General features: G+C 43.4%; 1 protein-coding gene across 2 annotated transcripts in view; it reads left to right on the forward strand.

Annotated features, from left to right (window-relative positions):
* Window positions 1–17,505, forward strand: part of LOC147706850 (exportin-5-like) — a 2,308,032-nt gene that overhangs the window by 2,207,644 nt on the left and 82,883 nt on the right. For both annotated transcript variants that reach the window (XM_086926017.1, XM_086926018.1), the window contains exon 38: window positions 16,247–16,408. In XM_086926017.1, the coding sequence (XP_086782143.1) occupies window positions 16,247–16,408 (162 nt within the window). The remainder of the gene's footprint in view (window positions 1–16,246; window positions 16,409–17,505) is intronic.

A 17,505-nucleotide genomic window follows, 5' to 3' on the forward strand; every position in this document is an offset into this window, starting at 1 on the left:
ATTTGAATACAATCTAGTTGTCTTTTCAGTGCTTGACTATAGATGCTGGGGCTTTCTGTGAATCCTTGAGGTGCGCGGGAAAATTTGAAACTTCGTCCATTTAAACTAAATCCGAAGAGATATTGGCTCTCTGGATCAATAGGTACACTGAAGAAAGCGTTCTTGAGATCAATTACAGTAAAGAACGTTGCTTCTGAATCAATAGCAGTCAATAGGGAAGAGATATCGGGAACCACAGGGTACTGTGGTACAATACATTTGTTCAGTTCTCGCAGATCAATCACCAGCCGATATACTGGCGGTGCATTGAGATCAGTACGTTTAAGAATTGGAATGATGGGTGAATTACAGATATTGGAGTCGGTCTCTACGACCACTCCTTGGGCAATGAGCTCTTCAATGATTTCCAGTAAAGCCACTACAGCATCGGGTGGTAACTTGTATTGTCTGATTCGGGGTAGAACAACTCCTGTCTTGAGTGTAACACGGTATGGTGTGATATGCATACAACCTACATCAGTTGGGCCTTTTGCCCACAAGTAATCTGGTAAATTTTTCAATCTGACGTCAAACTCTCGTAAAACGTAATGACCCTTGAAATCCCGCAGAAAGAGTCTAACCCCCTCCGGGGAACAGCAAATTATGGCTCCTAGAGCCTTCAACGTTTTTATTCCTAACAGATTTTCTGGACATGATTTCGTAAGTAACAAGTCTGTAACACGTGATAATGGACCCACAGCCAGGGGGACTGGTTCTGATACTTAATTTACAATGGGCTGTCCTGAAAAACCAAGGGAAACATTCTGTGAGCCTGAGAGGGGTGCCCCTGGGACTTCGTCATGGCTTATAGTGGTGCGGCTTGCCCCTGTGTCAATTAAAAACGTTATGTCTTTTCCCAATACTTGACTGTGTACATAAGGACCTTCTTGATCTACAGGAATTTCAATAAGAGGCAAACCCATCTCCCTCTCTAGGCTGTTTCATGCGTATCGTTGGTAACCGGGGTAAGCGGACTGGGCATACTGATACATTTGTTGTGAAACTTGCTGAGTTGCGGCAAGAGGCTGTGGCTGTGATACCGCTACTGTCTGTGCTGTATGAGGTGAAGCATGCATAGGCTGTGTGTTCTGCATGGGCTGTACATTCTGTGGGGTCTGTTGCTGGACCTGATCTTGTCTTGGTGGATGCGGTCTCTCTTTAGTTTTACCTGTTGATATGTTATGTTTCAGAACTGGACATTCATGTACGTAGTGACCTGGCTGCTTGCAATAATTGCACGTCCCTTTAACGGGAGCTGCGGCGTGACCTGTCTGGGTCGTACCCTTTCTGTTTCCGTCGGTATGGACCGACTGGGCTACTAACATTTTCATTTTCGTGTCTTTCATACGTTTTTGTTCCTGATCCTGTTCTTCTCTAATTCTGTTCTGATGGTATTGTAACATTTGTAACATCTGTGATGGCGTATTTGCTTGCCATGTACTCTCAACCTTGTATACACGGTTCTTGACTGCTAACAGGGAATTCTCAACTAACTTGGATACAAAAAGATGCGGGTACGACTCGCTACTTGGTTTAAGACCACTATTAATAATAAAACATTTCTCGAATCTTGAATAAAAGTCACTAGTATCTTCGTCGGGTTTCTGTTTACATGCTGAGATTGCATCCCAGTCTTCTTTTCTAGTTGTCAATAATCTTGGCAGAACCTGTACTATCAAACCTGGTAATGCTTTAGTTTTCTCCCCAAGGCCTAACCCTGGGACACGTTTGTTCTCTTCGTCTTCTATTTCTGCCCATACAATCTTTTTCTCTCCAACCTCCCATTCTTTTTCCTTTAATTTCTCGTAGATGCCCGTGGGCAGCAGTACCGTGATATCTTCATATGTGTAATCCCCCATCAGTAACATGTCTTTAAGCTCTCGGTGAAAACCTGCAGGGTCTTTATCATGGCACGGGACTAGTTTCTTCATTTCTAACAGTTCTAACTTAGTCAGAGGCGTGTGAACATACACACGTTTCAAGGTATGATCCTCACCCATAACTGGGTGTACTTCTCGTAAGGGGTTCTGACTTTCAATGCCATTCAGGCATCCCATATGATACATTTTTCTTTCTGGGGGCGGGGCGGGAACATATTCAGAGCTTATGAAAGTGTTATATCTATGTCGTTGTTCTAGAATTATTTGTATTCACTTGGTACTGAGACCTCTCCATCTGTCCATGAGTAGTGCTTCTAATGTTTCATGTAAGGGACCTGGATCAGAATGTTGGTTTCTGTATTTCGTGAGGAGGTGCTGAATCATGTATACACCTGCTAATTTCTGCTCGTCTGGAGAAAGGTTCAGGAATGTCTGTGCTACGGTGTCATCATTATATATATCCGGATTTTCAGTCCATAATATGGCTGACCGAGCTAGTTCTTGTTCATCCATAGAATTGAGTACATGGTACCCCATTCTCTCTCGGAGTCTTTTATCAGTCTCCTGGAACTGATGTTCAGAAGAATTCGGGTTTGTTAAGGCAGAGAGGAATACTCTCTTGTTTTCTGGACGAGTGCCTTTCCTAAGGTAAGTTCCCTTACCTACATACGCTATAGTATCTGTAGTCTTTTCTGGTTCTTCAAGTTCTTCTTCCTCCTCGGAGGAAGCCTTTTCTTTCTCTTTTTGGTGTATTTCTATCACTGTCTTTCTAATTTTCTTGTACATACTGGCTATGCAAGCCCCCTTGTCGTGTTTTCCTTCGGATATATTTTGACCCCACTTGTTCAGTGCATCTAATTCACTCTGATCTGTCCCAGGCCTGTCTCGTTCTCTTATTAGGCAATTTATGAAAAAACGTAGTATCTGTGCTTGAACGTCAACTTTCTGATGCTCCATGGCATCCTTAATACTTTCAGGGTCTTTCCCAGTCTGAACAAACTCATATATTCTATCGAGGCGCTCCTTCATTCCTGCATAGTACAGCAGGAAATCGGTAGCAGATCTTAACCGTAATGATGCCATCATCATTCTATTGTCTTTGCCGGGTACTGGATCATATCTGCAAACTGAAAGGTTTTCTTTGAGTATGTCAAGGCGGGGTGATTTGAACGTGAAAGGACTCTGCAAGTCCCCAAGCTGTAACCTGCGCGTTAAGGGCGGGGTGTGAAGACCCCCGGTCGCACCTCCTGAAGCGGAAGTTTGAACATTATCTCTATGTGGAGTCTGTATCTGAACTTGAATTTGTCTTTTAGTAAGGTCTGGTAGAAGTGGTTTCGGTAAATCAACTTTAGGTACGGGAAGTGGTGGAGGTGGTGGAACAGGAGGATTCTGTTGTGGTACTGGCGGAATATGATCTTGGGGCGGGTTACCACCCCCGTCCCTGTCGTTAGGCAGGGCGCGGACGGGCAGATTGGTGTAAGCGGGTGCTACATCCTCTAGATAGGAATTCAGGAATATGTCTTTAGTGGTCCTATGAGTTAATTTAGTTGGAACCAATGGTGGCGGCAGATTTTTCGGTATTTCTGAAATGGCCTCAGGCGAACCCTCGGCCGCGAGATACATACCGTTTACGAGATTGTTTCGTGCGCGGTCTACTTGCTCTGATTTTACTCGGATCCCCTCATTAACTAATTCGTTTTCTTGGGCCTTGTCTGATTCTCTAAGTCTATCTTCTCTACGCAATTCTTTTTCAGCACGCTTATGTGATTCTTTACGCCAAAACTCTATGGCGTCTTTCTGAGACTGTCTGGCTTTCTTTTTCCATAGTGCTTCCTCTACCTTCATGATGCACTCGGCATCCCATGTTCCGGTAACAGGCCATCTGTGTCTTTCGTCTAGATGTTTAGTATACTCGGCCCATAAGTCTAGATATAATATGGCATCTATGCCATGCTTGTGGTACATAAAATTTCCTGGAGTGTCCCTAGGGGGGATAGGAATTTCTTCCTCTAGTATCCCTTTCCTAGTTCCTATCTGCTTTAACTTGTTGAAAAACGGCATCTTGTTTACTTAGTACTGAATGCTCAATCCTAACTACTCAATACTGGATACAGTTGGTTATACAAGAACACAATAATGCACATTAAAAACAGTCACACTCATACCACGACATTAATCACCTGAAGAAGACATTTGAGACATATATGACTACCCCCTATACCGGATGTACTGCTAAACAGCACAGATACACTGCTAAAACAGTGCAGAAACTTGAAATAACGGATGTACTGCTAAACAGTACAGATACACTGTCTAAAAACAGTGCAGACCGGACTTGTGTACCCAAACCCGTCTAGATACGTCCCAGCAATGGTACTCACCGGGAAGCACGGAAACAGAAGGCCTCGGAAAACTCGACTGGACTCGACTCGACACGTGGATACTTCGGAAAACTTCGGAAAACTTCGGAAAACTTCGGAAAACTGGTGGGCCTCTTGACACCTCGGACCTTGCTTCTTTCGGCTAGGCTCTGGTCGGGATCCTCCGCACTCCTCACCGCCTCGTCTGGGTACTGATCGCAGTCTTCGTCACCTCCGTGGGCCAGAGGGAGATGCAGGAAATCCTGCCGGTACGCGTAGTTTCCTTCTAACTGATGGCAGGGGACAGAGCTTGCATCGCACCAACCGGCGCGTGAGGTGGGGGAGGGGTCCCTATTCGGGCGCCAAAATGTTGTAAATATATAATTTACCGTCTTAATTTCTATGCAGGTAAGTACTTAATCAATAATAACTCAAATCGGAAAGAAAAAAACAGAGTCCGTGGTGTTAGAGTTCTTAGGGGTTTTATTCCTTAAAAAGGAATGGTCAAGACCTGGATATCATGTTCTTCCCACCACAGGGGTGGAAGAAGGGATAGAGCAAAGTTTTATTGACAATACATAGCTTATATACTTAATTTACACCATAGAAAGCAATATAGTAGGCGTAACAGCTGAGAGAAGACAAGATAACAGCATCCACGTGTTACTAGTACGTAATCAGAAGGCGTGGACTAGGCGTGAACTAGAGGTGTGTGCTAGAAACGTCACAGGTAGGTGTCACAAGAGGGTGGCACTAAACAGAAATGTTGCAATGTCAGCAGAAATCGGAAGCTTGGATGCGCGCGCAGCTGCATGACGTGTGATTGACGTGAAACTGGAGGGTGCAGGGGGCTTGACATTTACACTGACGGAAAGAGACAGAAGTCTGGCATGTCAGATCAACTCGTACTTCTATCATATCTGATATCTGATGTTTGGGAACCATATTATCTGAACGGAAAAGGTCTCTGGGGCAGAAGCTATTCTATACTGACTGTGAGTGCGTGTATAAGCGCCTGAGTGTCTGCATGAGAAGCGTGGGGGCATGGGCCTTCCAGGGGAGCATGGTAACAGAGGCTATGAATTACTTGCACGGAGACAGGCCGGCCCTTTGGCTCTGCAGCTGAGGGGGATGTTTACTGAAACTAGTAGGCAGGAATGTATTTTCGAGGAGCGGAACAGATAATTCGAAGGTTGTAGTCAGTCTTGGCAGGCAGCAGGCTGAGCTAAGCGCGGTGGGCCGCGCTGGGAGTAAGTCAGAGTTCACGGGTACAGAGGCAGCCTGGGCTGAGGCTTTCAGAGTCAGAAGCCAGGAAAAAGGCTCGATGGCAGAAATTCAGGGCCTACTTTGCCAGAGCTGGAAAAACGTGTAAGGTACACTACAAAAGACGTTGGCATAGCATACTTAGGAACGGACTATTTAACCCATTCAGGGTGGGTCTGAAAGAGGACATGTTAACGTTGGACGCAAATGTATTTGCGTCTTCATAGCTGGCACAGGAGGGAAGTTACATGCACTTTAAGCTGGTACATGGAGACGGTGGGGTACGCGCTAGGGAACACAACTTGACCATAAAATTTATATTTCCTCAATATGATTCATGAAGATCAATCATGCCTTTGTCAATATACACCCTTTAGCCCACCTTGTTGAAAAGACCAAGGAAGTAAAAGTGTCCTTGCTTGCACTTGATGCAGACAAAACTGTTGACAGGGTGGACTGGCACTTCATAAAAGTGATATTGTAATGGTTTGATTTTGGTGAGATTTTTATACCTATGACCCTGGCTGCATATCAAACACAAAAGGCCAGAGTACTGAACAATTGTTCCTCCTGGGACACTTTCCATCTGCAAAGAGGGACAACACAGGGAAAACCCCGCCCGCTACTTTATGTAATGGTTGTAGATCCATTGGCAATAAAAATATGTCAAAACCACAATATCCGGGATATACCAATTGGGAGTGAAGGGTGGAACATACAATATCACTATTTGCAGATGAGGTAGTCATATCTTTGTTGACACCCTGTGACTCTACACCCTCGCTAATATGTCTACTTGAGAAATATTGGAACGATTCGGGATATAGAATCAACAAAATTAAATCTGTACTCCTACTTGATAAGGAAATACAACATATTGGAACCAACACTCCCTTTAAAATTACTATTAAAGCCGTAAGACACTTGGGAGTGAACCTTACCCAATTGCTCCTGGATGGTACCCAGCTAATAGTCAACCATTTAAAAAAAAAATGTTTATTGAAGCCAGAAATGTTTAACATATACATAAGATCAATGCATCATTAAAAAATACCCCTTAGGGCAAATACACAAAAAAGTAATAATACACACAGCAAGGATCAATAAATGCATTTACACAATAATAAAATCCAAAACCGCAACCCTACCTATTTAAGCATCATAAAACAGTCTCCCGGCCCTGTTTTAATCAAAATAAATGCCCCATACCTTGTTGAATTTCTTAATACCTCCCACCGTAATGCAAAAATATGTTCACTTTTCTTAACTATTTTCATCTTATGACCCCATTCAAAAACAGAGGGAATCAAATCTGTTCGCCATTTTTGCAATGAAAGCAATCTAGCTACTGCCATTGATATATATAAGAATTTTATCATTGGATCCATGAAAGGAAGATCAGGATCGAACCCAAAAATAATTATTTTGTCATTCACAGCCAATTGTATGTCACATTCATACTCCAAATAACTGAATAGATCTACCCAACACTTGTGAGTTTTGACACAACCCAACATAATATGAGACCAATTAGCCAATGGATAATTCATACAGCGAAAACATTGGGAAGATTGGTTGGCATACATTTCTGATAGAGAGTAGGGAGTTCGATAAAGCTGCCATTTGCTAAAAAACAACCTCCTTCGCCAATTCGCCCCTCTCAATGTGCTAAAGTTGAGTTTATTGATAGCTGACCAAATATGAGATGACATCTCTAAATTTTCATGATCCGACCATTTTTTAATTGCCTTTTGCTCAAGATCCACTCCCTTGACTGAAGCTAGATATTTCTTCCAGGCACCTGGCTTTTTATCCAATGCCCTCACTAGTAATTCATCAACCAACCGGCTCCGTTCAACCAAATGAGAAACATCTGTTTCTGCAAAAAATGTATACAATGTACTGTATGAACTTAGCAAAATAAAGTCATTAAAAATCAATTGCGACATTTCAGCTACAGTAAACCATTTCCAATTTCTCAAAAAATCCAGAACTTTTGCGAATCCGGCTGCTGCCCATTTCGACGCAAGATGTAGCGATTGTTTAACCCAGGCCAGAGGCAGGATCCCTCCTAACAATGTAGCTGACTTCTATACAGGAATGGAATATCTTTTGAACAAAGCCTGCCGTTTTTTAAAAAGCCAGTGAATGCACTTATAACTCACAAGTTTCGGGGATCTAAAAATCAACAAGGGGGAATGAATTTGACTGTCTTTACACATTAAATTCATAAAACTATTGCAAAAAAAGTTTGATTGCGGTAAAAATTTAAATCTAGATAAATATTGTGCAAAATACGCATGGTAATAATCCCTAAGATTTGGAAGAGCTAATCCTCCCTGATCCAAATCTTCATGTAAAGTGCTGAGTGCTATACAAGGTGTTTTTTTGCCCAAAGGAAGGCTGTAAACATAGACTCTACCGGAGTAAAAAAAGAACCTGATAAAGTGCATGGAATAGTTGAAAAAAGAAAATTAAATAACTGAAGAACAAAAATTTTAATTGAGGTTACTCGCCCCAAAATAGAAAGGGGGAGCAAGCTCCACCGAGAAAACAAGTCCTGAACTTTCCGAAGAAGAGGAGAAAAATTCAGTTGATATAAATCACTGACAGATTCAGTAAAAAATACCCCACCGTATCTCTTTGGATTAGTGTTGACAGATGTATGAATATCAGGGTGCAGATCTAAAGCTACTCTCCCGCATTGCAAAACTTTTGTCTTCCCTTTATTAATACGATAGCCACCTAAGGCCTAAAAGTCTTCAAAAAGCTGGAAGACTTTGGCTTGGAACTCTATTTTTGGTTTAATTATAAGCATGATGTCATCTGCATACAATTTTAATGTTGGCATTGATGGAATTGGGGGACAAATATCAGCATAGTTCCTGATTGCTATCGCCAAGGGCTCGATGAAAAACGCAAATAGAACTGGCGATAAAGGGCACCCTTGCCTTGTCCCTCGTTTAATTTTAAGTGTCCCTGCCACAGCCGTATTAATAACTATATTGGCTACAGCATCAGCATAAAGATTACGGATCAAAGATATAATCTGCAATGGAATACCGAAATACTGCAAGGTTGTAAACAATGTCTCCCATACCACGAGGACAAAAGCCTTCTCAGCATCTAATAATAAAACTAAAGCTCTGTGTGTCAAAATAATCCAAAGCCTCTGTCAAGAAGTGAGTATTAGTAACTAATTGTCTGCCAGTAATAAACCCATTTTGATCCGAATGGATCCATTTTGCCGCATGCTGATTAAACCTAAGTGACAGAAGTTTGGTGACAATTTTGTAATCAGAATTTAGCAGCGTTATTGGGCGATCAGAATTAGGATCCCTACTATTCTTGCCCTTCTTCAAAAAGCTCACTATATTTCCCTGTCTAAAGGATTCTAGAACTATCCCTCCTTCTAACATAGAATTTACCAATTGAAGAAAGAAATCTGAAAATGAGCCAAAAAAAACTTTATAAAATTCTAATGGAAGCCCATCCGGACCACAGGCCTTACCATTAGGTAAATTCTTGACAACATCCTCCAACTCTTTCATAAAAAAGGGATTAGCCATAGATAATTTCTCTGTTTCCGAGAGTATTGCTGGTCGATTATCATGGAGAAATGTTTCTAATAATAGACCGTCCACCGTCTGAAGCTTACCATAAATGGGCTCGTAATGATTGAGCATTATTTCCCCAATTTGCACTTGGTCCTCTGTACACAAGGCAGTCAAGGGGCAAGTTAATGCTTTAATTTGATTCGCCGCCGCCTGCTCCCTGGCCTGCCACGCCAAGAGTCTGCCCGTGAAATTGCTCTCCTCATATGTCTTCTGACGATACTGTTGATAAACAGTTTCACTTTGAGTATAGTAAGCATAACTTACTTCACGTTTAGCCTGATCGAGCTGGCTTTTGTTAGAAACAGAGGGATTATGCAAAAAGACCTTGTGGAGTGCTTGAATCTTATTTTCCAAATTTTTCTCATCCTCCCTAACTTTTTAGGTTTCGCCTGACCGTAGCACTGCTCAGCAGTGCTCGCGCAGGCAAAATCTTTTGATGTACAGTGTGGGGCTTTGTCCCGCCTCTCTCTTCCATTGGCTAGCTCCATAAATGGAGGCTAGCCATTGTACGAGATTGGTTGTCAATCACTCTTTCCCCGTCACGACGCGATTCGGGGGCGTTTCTGGGTCTTTTTTTAAGTCCCGCCCTCTCCTCTTCCCATTGGCTGGAATTTTACCTTCCAGCCAATGGGAAGGGGAGAGCACGAAAAACAAGCCCCCAAATCCCAAAATGACCTTGAGTTTCTCCGAGGCATTCCTGCTTTGCCTCGGAGAAACGGTCAGATCCACAGAGCCGAGAGGGTTAGGGTGTACAAGTACATAACACAGCAAGTGAAGCATTGACGTATCTTGTTTATTATTATAAATTGAGCACTATACCTCCAACACCCTTTCCCCGCTGCCACTTGGTAGAGCTTAGAATGTTGAGAATGTTTGTGTGGGTTCCCGACCGTTGCTTTCTAAATAACAGTTTCGACCTCCATTTGAAGAGAACAAAGGAGCGCATTTTTTTCTTACCCACGTTTACCTGCTTTCCGCTCTTTTGCTACAGTCAGCTATTATCGTCACCTCTGAATCATTATCCATCCCTTGTATTTACATTAGAAATATGTATCTGAATTCTCATGCCGATCAAGCACATTGCAACCGGTTGAATGTCAGTCTTCCTCCTCCCTCTTGTTGTAGAATACTTTATAATAAACTCCTGCTCCGCCTCCCGCAGGTCGTCGCCCTCTCTGCTCTCTGTGAGCCTTCCAAATCTCGCCCCGCCCCCACCTCTCTCACTTCCCCTTCCCTTCCCCCTCGTCCCTCCTCCTCCCCCTCTGACGTCACGCACTGTAAGTGAATGAGCTCTGAACAGGGTGGCTGCAGTAGCTGAGCTCGGGCAAAGCCTCTGAACAGCCCCGTGCTCCCTGTCCTCCGCCGCCACCGGGCACACCGTTCACCCGAGGACCACTGACCCTCATCCCATGATGGACCTGGGACTCATCCTGGACCAGCTGGAGTCGGGTGACCAGGAGCTGGTGCAGAAGGCCCTGCTGGAGTACAATACCGAGGTAGGAGGAGGCTCTGGAGGGAGGAGAGGTAGGGGTCGTGTGGGGGGCAAAGGTGCGAGTGAAACAAAGGAGGAAGGAGTATGAAGGAGGGAGTCCTAGTCTGTGACGAAGGAGGGAAGAGTTAGAGTGTCTATCGGGAAGAGGAGCAAGTCTCACCGTGAGGAAGATAAGGAGGGGGCTGGTTGGTGCTGTGTGCGGTAAATATAGGAAGCTGACTCGGTGTGTGTGAGATATAGGAAGCTGACTCGGGGTGTGTGAGGAAGAAGATGGGCAGTGGAACTGAGAGTGAAGCTCTGCATGATGTGGAGGAAAGCGTGAGGCGGTCCTGTCAGTGCCCCGTGTATACTCTCATATCTCCAGTGACTGTCACTTATCCCTGTGTGCTTTGACTGGCCACATTGCCTGTCTCTAACACTTCTTCCATCTTTGTGTCTGTCTGAAGATCTGGTATCCACAACTCCAGCGCGTGAGCCTGTCATTTACCAACGTATGTGTCTGCGTCACTGTTCTCATGCCGTAGTAGTGTCTGATGCTGCCCATGGTTTGTCTCACGTGCACCCTAGTTAGTGCCTTTATCTGCCCCCTGTTGGTCTTCTATCCAGCTCCAGGATTCCCTTCCGGGGATAGTGCACTTTACATATACAGATACCACCTCTGCCTACAGTTACCCTGTGTCTCTCCCGGATTGGCATGTTGTTTAATGTATATGTAGTGTATGTCAGCCTCGGTTTTCAGTGTGTCTGAATCTGCTCGCCGCAGTGTTACCTGCATTTGCTTCAGTGTCTGTGTGCCCTCCGAGTGCCTGCATGTCACTGTGTATATTTCTCTACCACCTGTTTGCTTGTCTTTTCATCCCTGCGTCTGCCCAACTTCCTTTCCCCTCTGCCTCCTGTCTGTCTGTCTGTCTATACTCAATGTACCCGAATTTACCCACGTCCCTGGTGCGTCCCACAATGTACCTGCACTTAGCACATTGTGTTTCTCTGCCATCCATGTACTCTGCCACCTCCTTTCCACCTGTCCTTTCCACCTTCGTTTTTCTGTGTCCCCATTTCCTTATCGTGTAGCCCACTGTGGGTCTCCATTCTCAGTGTGCCATATTATTCCCCAGTGCCTTGCTCTGCCGCTGTTAACCTGCATGTATCCTAGTCTCTATCTCTGCCATCCAAGTGCCTGCTTTTGCTTCACTATTTCTCTGCCGTCTGTCTGTCTTTTCTTCACCTACGTCTCTTTCTGCCCCCTGTTTTCCTATGGTTTACCCTCTGGGCGAACTGCATTAAAAAGTATGTGAACTCTAATGCTGAGCGCAGTAAGGGCGGCGTGAGTGAGTGTGGGGGCGTGGTCAAAGGAGTGACACAAAAAAGGGACTTATGTACTAGCCACCAAAGCTGTCCACAACAGGAGAAGAAGCAGGGTCGGGAGGCGGTCACGGAGGCGTCCAGAACGCCGTGTTCGGACCAGCAGTTAGAAGGACGAACACAGACCATCCTTGCGTTGAAGCACAGCCAGGCAACCATATCAAGTATGTCTTAAGTACCCTGTTCAGCGAAATGCGCGTGCGCAGTTTAGAGAGCACTTCAAGAAGCCCCCCCTCCTGCTGTCCGTGTGCCAGTTCCTGCCCCCCCCTCCTGCTGTCCGTGTGCCCGTTCCCGCCCCCCCTCCCGCTATCCGTGTGCCCGCTCCCGCCCCCTCCTCCCGCTGTCCGTGTCTCCTGAATGTGCAGTGGATTGCATGCACACACATGCCCTTGACGACCCTGAGCGAGTATGCACCAGCTCCTTTTCCTCCCACGCATCACGTCCCCTTACACCCACGTGACCCCACCCTCCCCTTGCAGGTTTCCATTTAACATGGAACTGTTGATTAGTAAGAGTGTGACGCTTTAGTAGTCTCGCTACCGGACACATCACGGACCCTTGAAACACTATCTTGCAGGGCCTGATTGGATTTCTTCCCCGTCCTGCAGACATCGGCATCCCTGCTGCCGATTAGAACCTTCTCCTAGGTAAGCTTACGATGCCCCAGCCAGTACTTTCCTGTGTGCTTCTGCCATACGCGCTGGTAGTTACCCCGGGCCGTTTGTCATCCCTACTCCCAGATTGCAGTCCTACTTCGCATCAGCTGCCTCCTTTGATGTGGACTGGATCGAATCATTCGCCGCCCAGCCACCTCGGATTTACTCGCTACAGGTAACCTCTTGGCTGTGATTTACCTACCTTTTCACGCCGTGTTTCCCTGCCCTACCCCTATTCCTTTCTTTGCAGGTCCAGACTAATGGTTTCCTGCTCCTGCCCTCCCCGCACAGACTTCTCTGCCCCAGTGTCAGCAGGTACCCAATTGCTGTCCCAGGACACCCTGGTTTAATTTGTTTTTCCTTCTTGGCTCTATCTCTATTCATTATCCCTCCCCGACTCCTCCTGATTCTATAGAGCACTTTTCAAGAATTTTTGTAACCATTTGCGAGAGATTAAGCTATTGGCATTGTAAATGACAATGCCATTAATTTATCTGTTTTCAAAAACAACACATAAATAAAAAAATTGTCATTTACAATGCCAATAGCTCTAACTTTTACAAAGGCGAAACCGTTGCATTGTAAATGCTTGTTTTGAAATTGCTGCATCCTTTCCAATAATTAACCCAAGAATAAAAGCCTTGAATGAGTCCCAGACTACATTTATTGAAGCAGACTGATTATTCCTAATTAGAAATTCTTCGATCTCTGACCCCATAGATTTCACCCAGTCCTCATCATTGAAATATTGTTTATTTAATATCCAACGCTTCGGGAGTCTAACACCAACCCCCGAGTATATCTCCAATGCCAGCATTGCGTGATTGGAGAATCCGTTATAAAATAATTTTTGCTGAGAAAAATGTAAACACTGGGAAACAGCCAAAAAAATCTATGCAAGATGAAGAACGAAACCGACCTGACCAACACGTGAACGTAACTTTCTAAGGGAACGCTGCTCGCCAGGGGTCATGCAAATCTAGAATTGCTCCATAATTTAGCAAAACCTTAAAAGACTTAGGTTTCGCCTGTCTTTTCCCTTGCACCGAAGAATCTAATTGGGGATTAATAAGAATGTTAAAATCCCCCCCTACAATTCTGTTACCAGGAACCTGAATCAAAGATTGACACAACTCCTTATAGGCTTTAGTACTGTCTTCCACTAGTGTGTAAAAACTAATACATGTTAACGGTCTATATCTTTCTCTAAATGAACATGTAACCCAGCACCAACGCCCATGTTGATCTTTACCAAAATGAACATAGTCAGCTTGTAGATTTTTACTCACAAATATGGCGGTCCCTCTATGAGAGGCAGAGGACGACGAAAATCTCCTATAAGCTGCCAAAGATCTAAACATGGGAAATTCTGGAAGTTTTACAGTCGGAATATGGGTTTCTTGCAAGAGAATCGCCCCCGGATTTTCCATTTTTAACCACATTTCAATTGCACGCATTTTTATGTGATTATTCAGACCATTAACATTAAATGAAACCACTTTCAACAATTGCTTATTAGCCGTAAGCGGCACAAAACCAAAACTTTAACCCACCCACCATTTTACCTAGAATCATTTTAGTCAATAGATTCATATAATCAACACAAACTTGAAAAATAACAGGCTTCATTTTCCCCCCTTTTATGCTGTGCCCCCCCCCCCCCCCCCACTAAAAAGTGGACCTTCCTCCCTCCACCACACCCACCACTTCTCTCTCTCCTTATTAATCCTGGGTGTCATGTAATTACACCCCGGTGATCCTACCCAGCAATTTGACCTACTTCGTGAGACCTTGATATTAAACCTAACATTCTTTTTTAGTCCCCTTCATAGCAACCATAATCAGAACAACATTTATTTTTACCCTAAGGAACTAACATTCTTTCTAGATACCTATGTTATCCTCATTGTCATAATAGCCATAATAAATCAAAAAGCGTATCTTTTAGTCCTTCGGACCTTGTGAAATCTCTCTTAGGAACTCAATTACATCAGTAAACATAAAAAAATTCCCCTTTACAAGGACTCTCAACTTAGATTGCTGAGCAATTGAAGCTTGTGTCCCATTCGCTTTAAATAAATGAAGAATTTTAACAAACTCCTTCCTTCGACGTGCCGCTGCAGCCGTCATGTCTGAAAAAATTTGGCACTTAGTTGTGTCATTTACTGCGAACTGCCGCTGCTGAATCACTTTCGATAGAATTGTTTCTTTTACACAGAAATCAGCAAAATTTATCAGAATGGTGTAAGGCAGCGTAGAATTCGGGAATGGATGAGCTGGCACACGATGAGCCCTAGTGATCGTAAGATCGCCTTGAAATTCGGGGAAGACTTTTTATTTAATGAAAGTGTTCACCCATTGCAGGGTTTGGGAACCTTCCAGTCCTTCTGGAACACCTACAATACGAAGGTTAGATCTTCAGGAGTGGTTCTCCAATTTGTCCACTTTATTCTCAAGCGCTTTTAGCTACTGCTTTGACTTCTCTAAGACTGAAATCCTTTCTTCTGCCTCCTGAAGCTTGACTGGGAGGCTTGCCATTGTAGTTTCGATTTTCTCTAATCGTGAATTGATCGAGGCCAGTTCCGCTTTCTGAGTTTTTTTCTGGTTGCGTATCTCCTCCAAGATTAGATTTAGCATATCTTTAATGCTCATTTGAAAGCCCCCCACTGACTCTGACTCTGGGTCTAGATTAGAAAAGGAGCCGGCAGACTTTGCAGCTGGAGAAGACTCCTTGTCCGAGCTCCTCCTGTTGAAGGGGTATAGACTGAACCAAAGTCGTGACCAAAGGTATCGATGTGCTATGTGGAGTATTAGCATTTACAGCCTGATCAGAAACTTGCACAATTTCATAAGTCACTAAATTTGCTGCGAACGTCGCACTCTGGACAGAGAGTAAAGCAGTTGCTTCATTATGGTGGAGAATCAATCCTGGCAAACTTTCCAAACCAATAGCGGCGTCAGAATTTAGAACAGTTTGTTCATTACCCGCTCTAGGCGCAGAAGATCCTATTTCCTTTTTTTTTTAAAATCTTTTTATTAACAAAGCTCATGTTCACAGTCATCATACAGGTATGTTGAAAAAGCAGACAGGATATCAACATTGCATGGTGTTACTGAAGTAAAACAGCGTATTTTTCTCGTCTCATGTCTATTACACGATGTTAGTTAAAAAAGTGTTGACAATTCTAAAGCGTTAGAGTGCACATCCAGTATTAACACTGTATGTGCCCTCTCACACTTTAGATTTGTCAATGTTATGTGTTCTGAGGTTTGTTGGCAGTCGGACCTCAGGGAGTGTGCACTATTTGCGAATAATAATGCACAGACCTGTGCGATGTCGTAGGGCCACAACGGTCTTCGAATTTGATTAACTTAGTTATATAGCGACTGACTCAAAGTTTCAAGAAATAAGTCCCAACAAGTAGCCAATGGGCATGTAGTACATCGTGACTAAGGTTAATAATCTGATTCCTGGAACTTTTCAGCAGTGTGTAATGTTAAAGTCGTAGACTTAACACTGACTAAGTACAGTCAGCAACAATCCCTAACTTTTCATTGGTGTCTTACATTTCTTTAGCGTCCTCAATACAGAAAACTGGCAGATGTGGTGAAAACAGTCCCACATGTAAAAGAACTTTACTTGAAGGAGTTTGATCAGAAGCTACTTAATCCAACTATTAAAGAACCAGATTCCAACCTTGCATACTATTTCAGACGGATATTTGAAGACTGCACAAAGGTATGTAATTGTGTGCAGGAAACTTTTTCTTGGCTTGTATTTGTTTATGGAGGGTTAATGTAGACAGAAGGAAACCTGCTGAGTTAAGAGTTGTTTCTCTGTTTAAAAAATATTTTTCTGTTTTAAGGGCTGCCCTTTCAATGCTCATACTACTTTTTTTCTGATTTATTGAAAGGCAAATATACTACATTCTCCTAATTCTGATCCTTATTTTTTAGAGGAATTTTCTGGTCTTTGGGTACTATTTTGATTTGTGTTAGTTTCTGTTTCAGTGTTGACTCTTGGGTAGCTTTAATACTTTACTTTTTAAGGGCATAGAGGGGCACCAAAATTATGATTTTCCTGAAATTCTTACCTTTACAAAGCACGTAACCAGTATTTCTCAATGTGAACTTCGAATCAACCCTTTGAAATGGAAATCTCAATGTTTGCATTTAATATCTACTAGTATAGAAATATAATGCCATCTTTAAAAATCGGTTATTTGTTGGGTTTTCTTTTGGCTTTGTGGCCTAGATGTATCTCCTCTTGGTACCTTTTACATTTTCACAGGGTTAGTTCTTTGAATACCAAGACTGCTGATCTCATGGAAAACACTTCTGACTCTACAAGTTGTTGTACGTGCTTCATCTGCTTAAGCTTTCTTTTCCATGTACGCTCCCTCCTATAAAAGTAGGGTTGCCCATAGATCTCACTCCAAATATTTAGTTTCAAATGACTCTTTGTAAGCTGTGTACCTCACTCCCCAGTGTTGTTCTGTCATAAGGTAGCACAGCTGAAAGGCAATCATCAGAGAATGTAGGGCCATATGTACAAAATGTAGAGACAGCAAATTCCTTATTGCGATTCTCACTGACTTGCAATTAGGAAAGCGCGATTCCTAATGTACAAAATATAAAGGCCTTGAATAGCGATTCCTAGTGGGTCACAAATCGACCTTCCTCATGAATATTAATTAGGTAGGTCACTGTTTTTGATCCATTAGGAACGCATCCATCACAGGGATAGAAGCCTGGTGGGTTCAGCAGACCACCATGTCTGTGATTGCTTTTAAATAAAGCAGTATATATTTTTTGAATGCAGCTCATTTTCCTTCA

The sequence above is a fragment of the Lissotriton vulgaris genome, chromosome 6, assembly GCF_964263255.1.
Source record: "Lissotriton vulgaris chromosome 6, aLisVul1.2, whole genome shotgun sequence".
NCBI lineage: Eukaryota > Metazoa > Chordata > Amphibia > Caudata > Salamandridae > Lissotriton > Lissotriton vulgaris.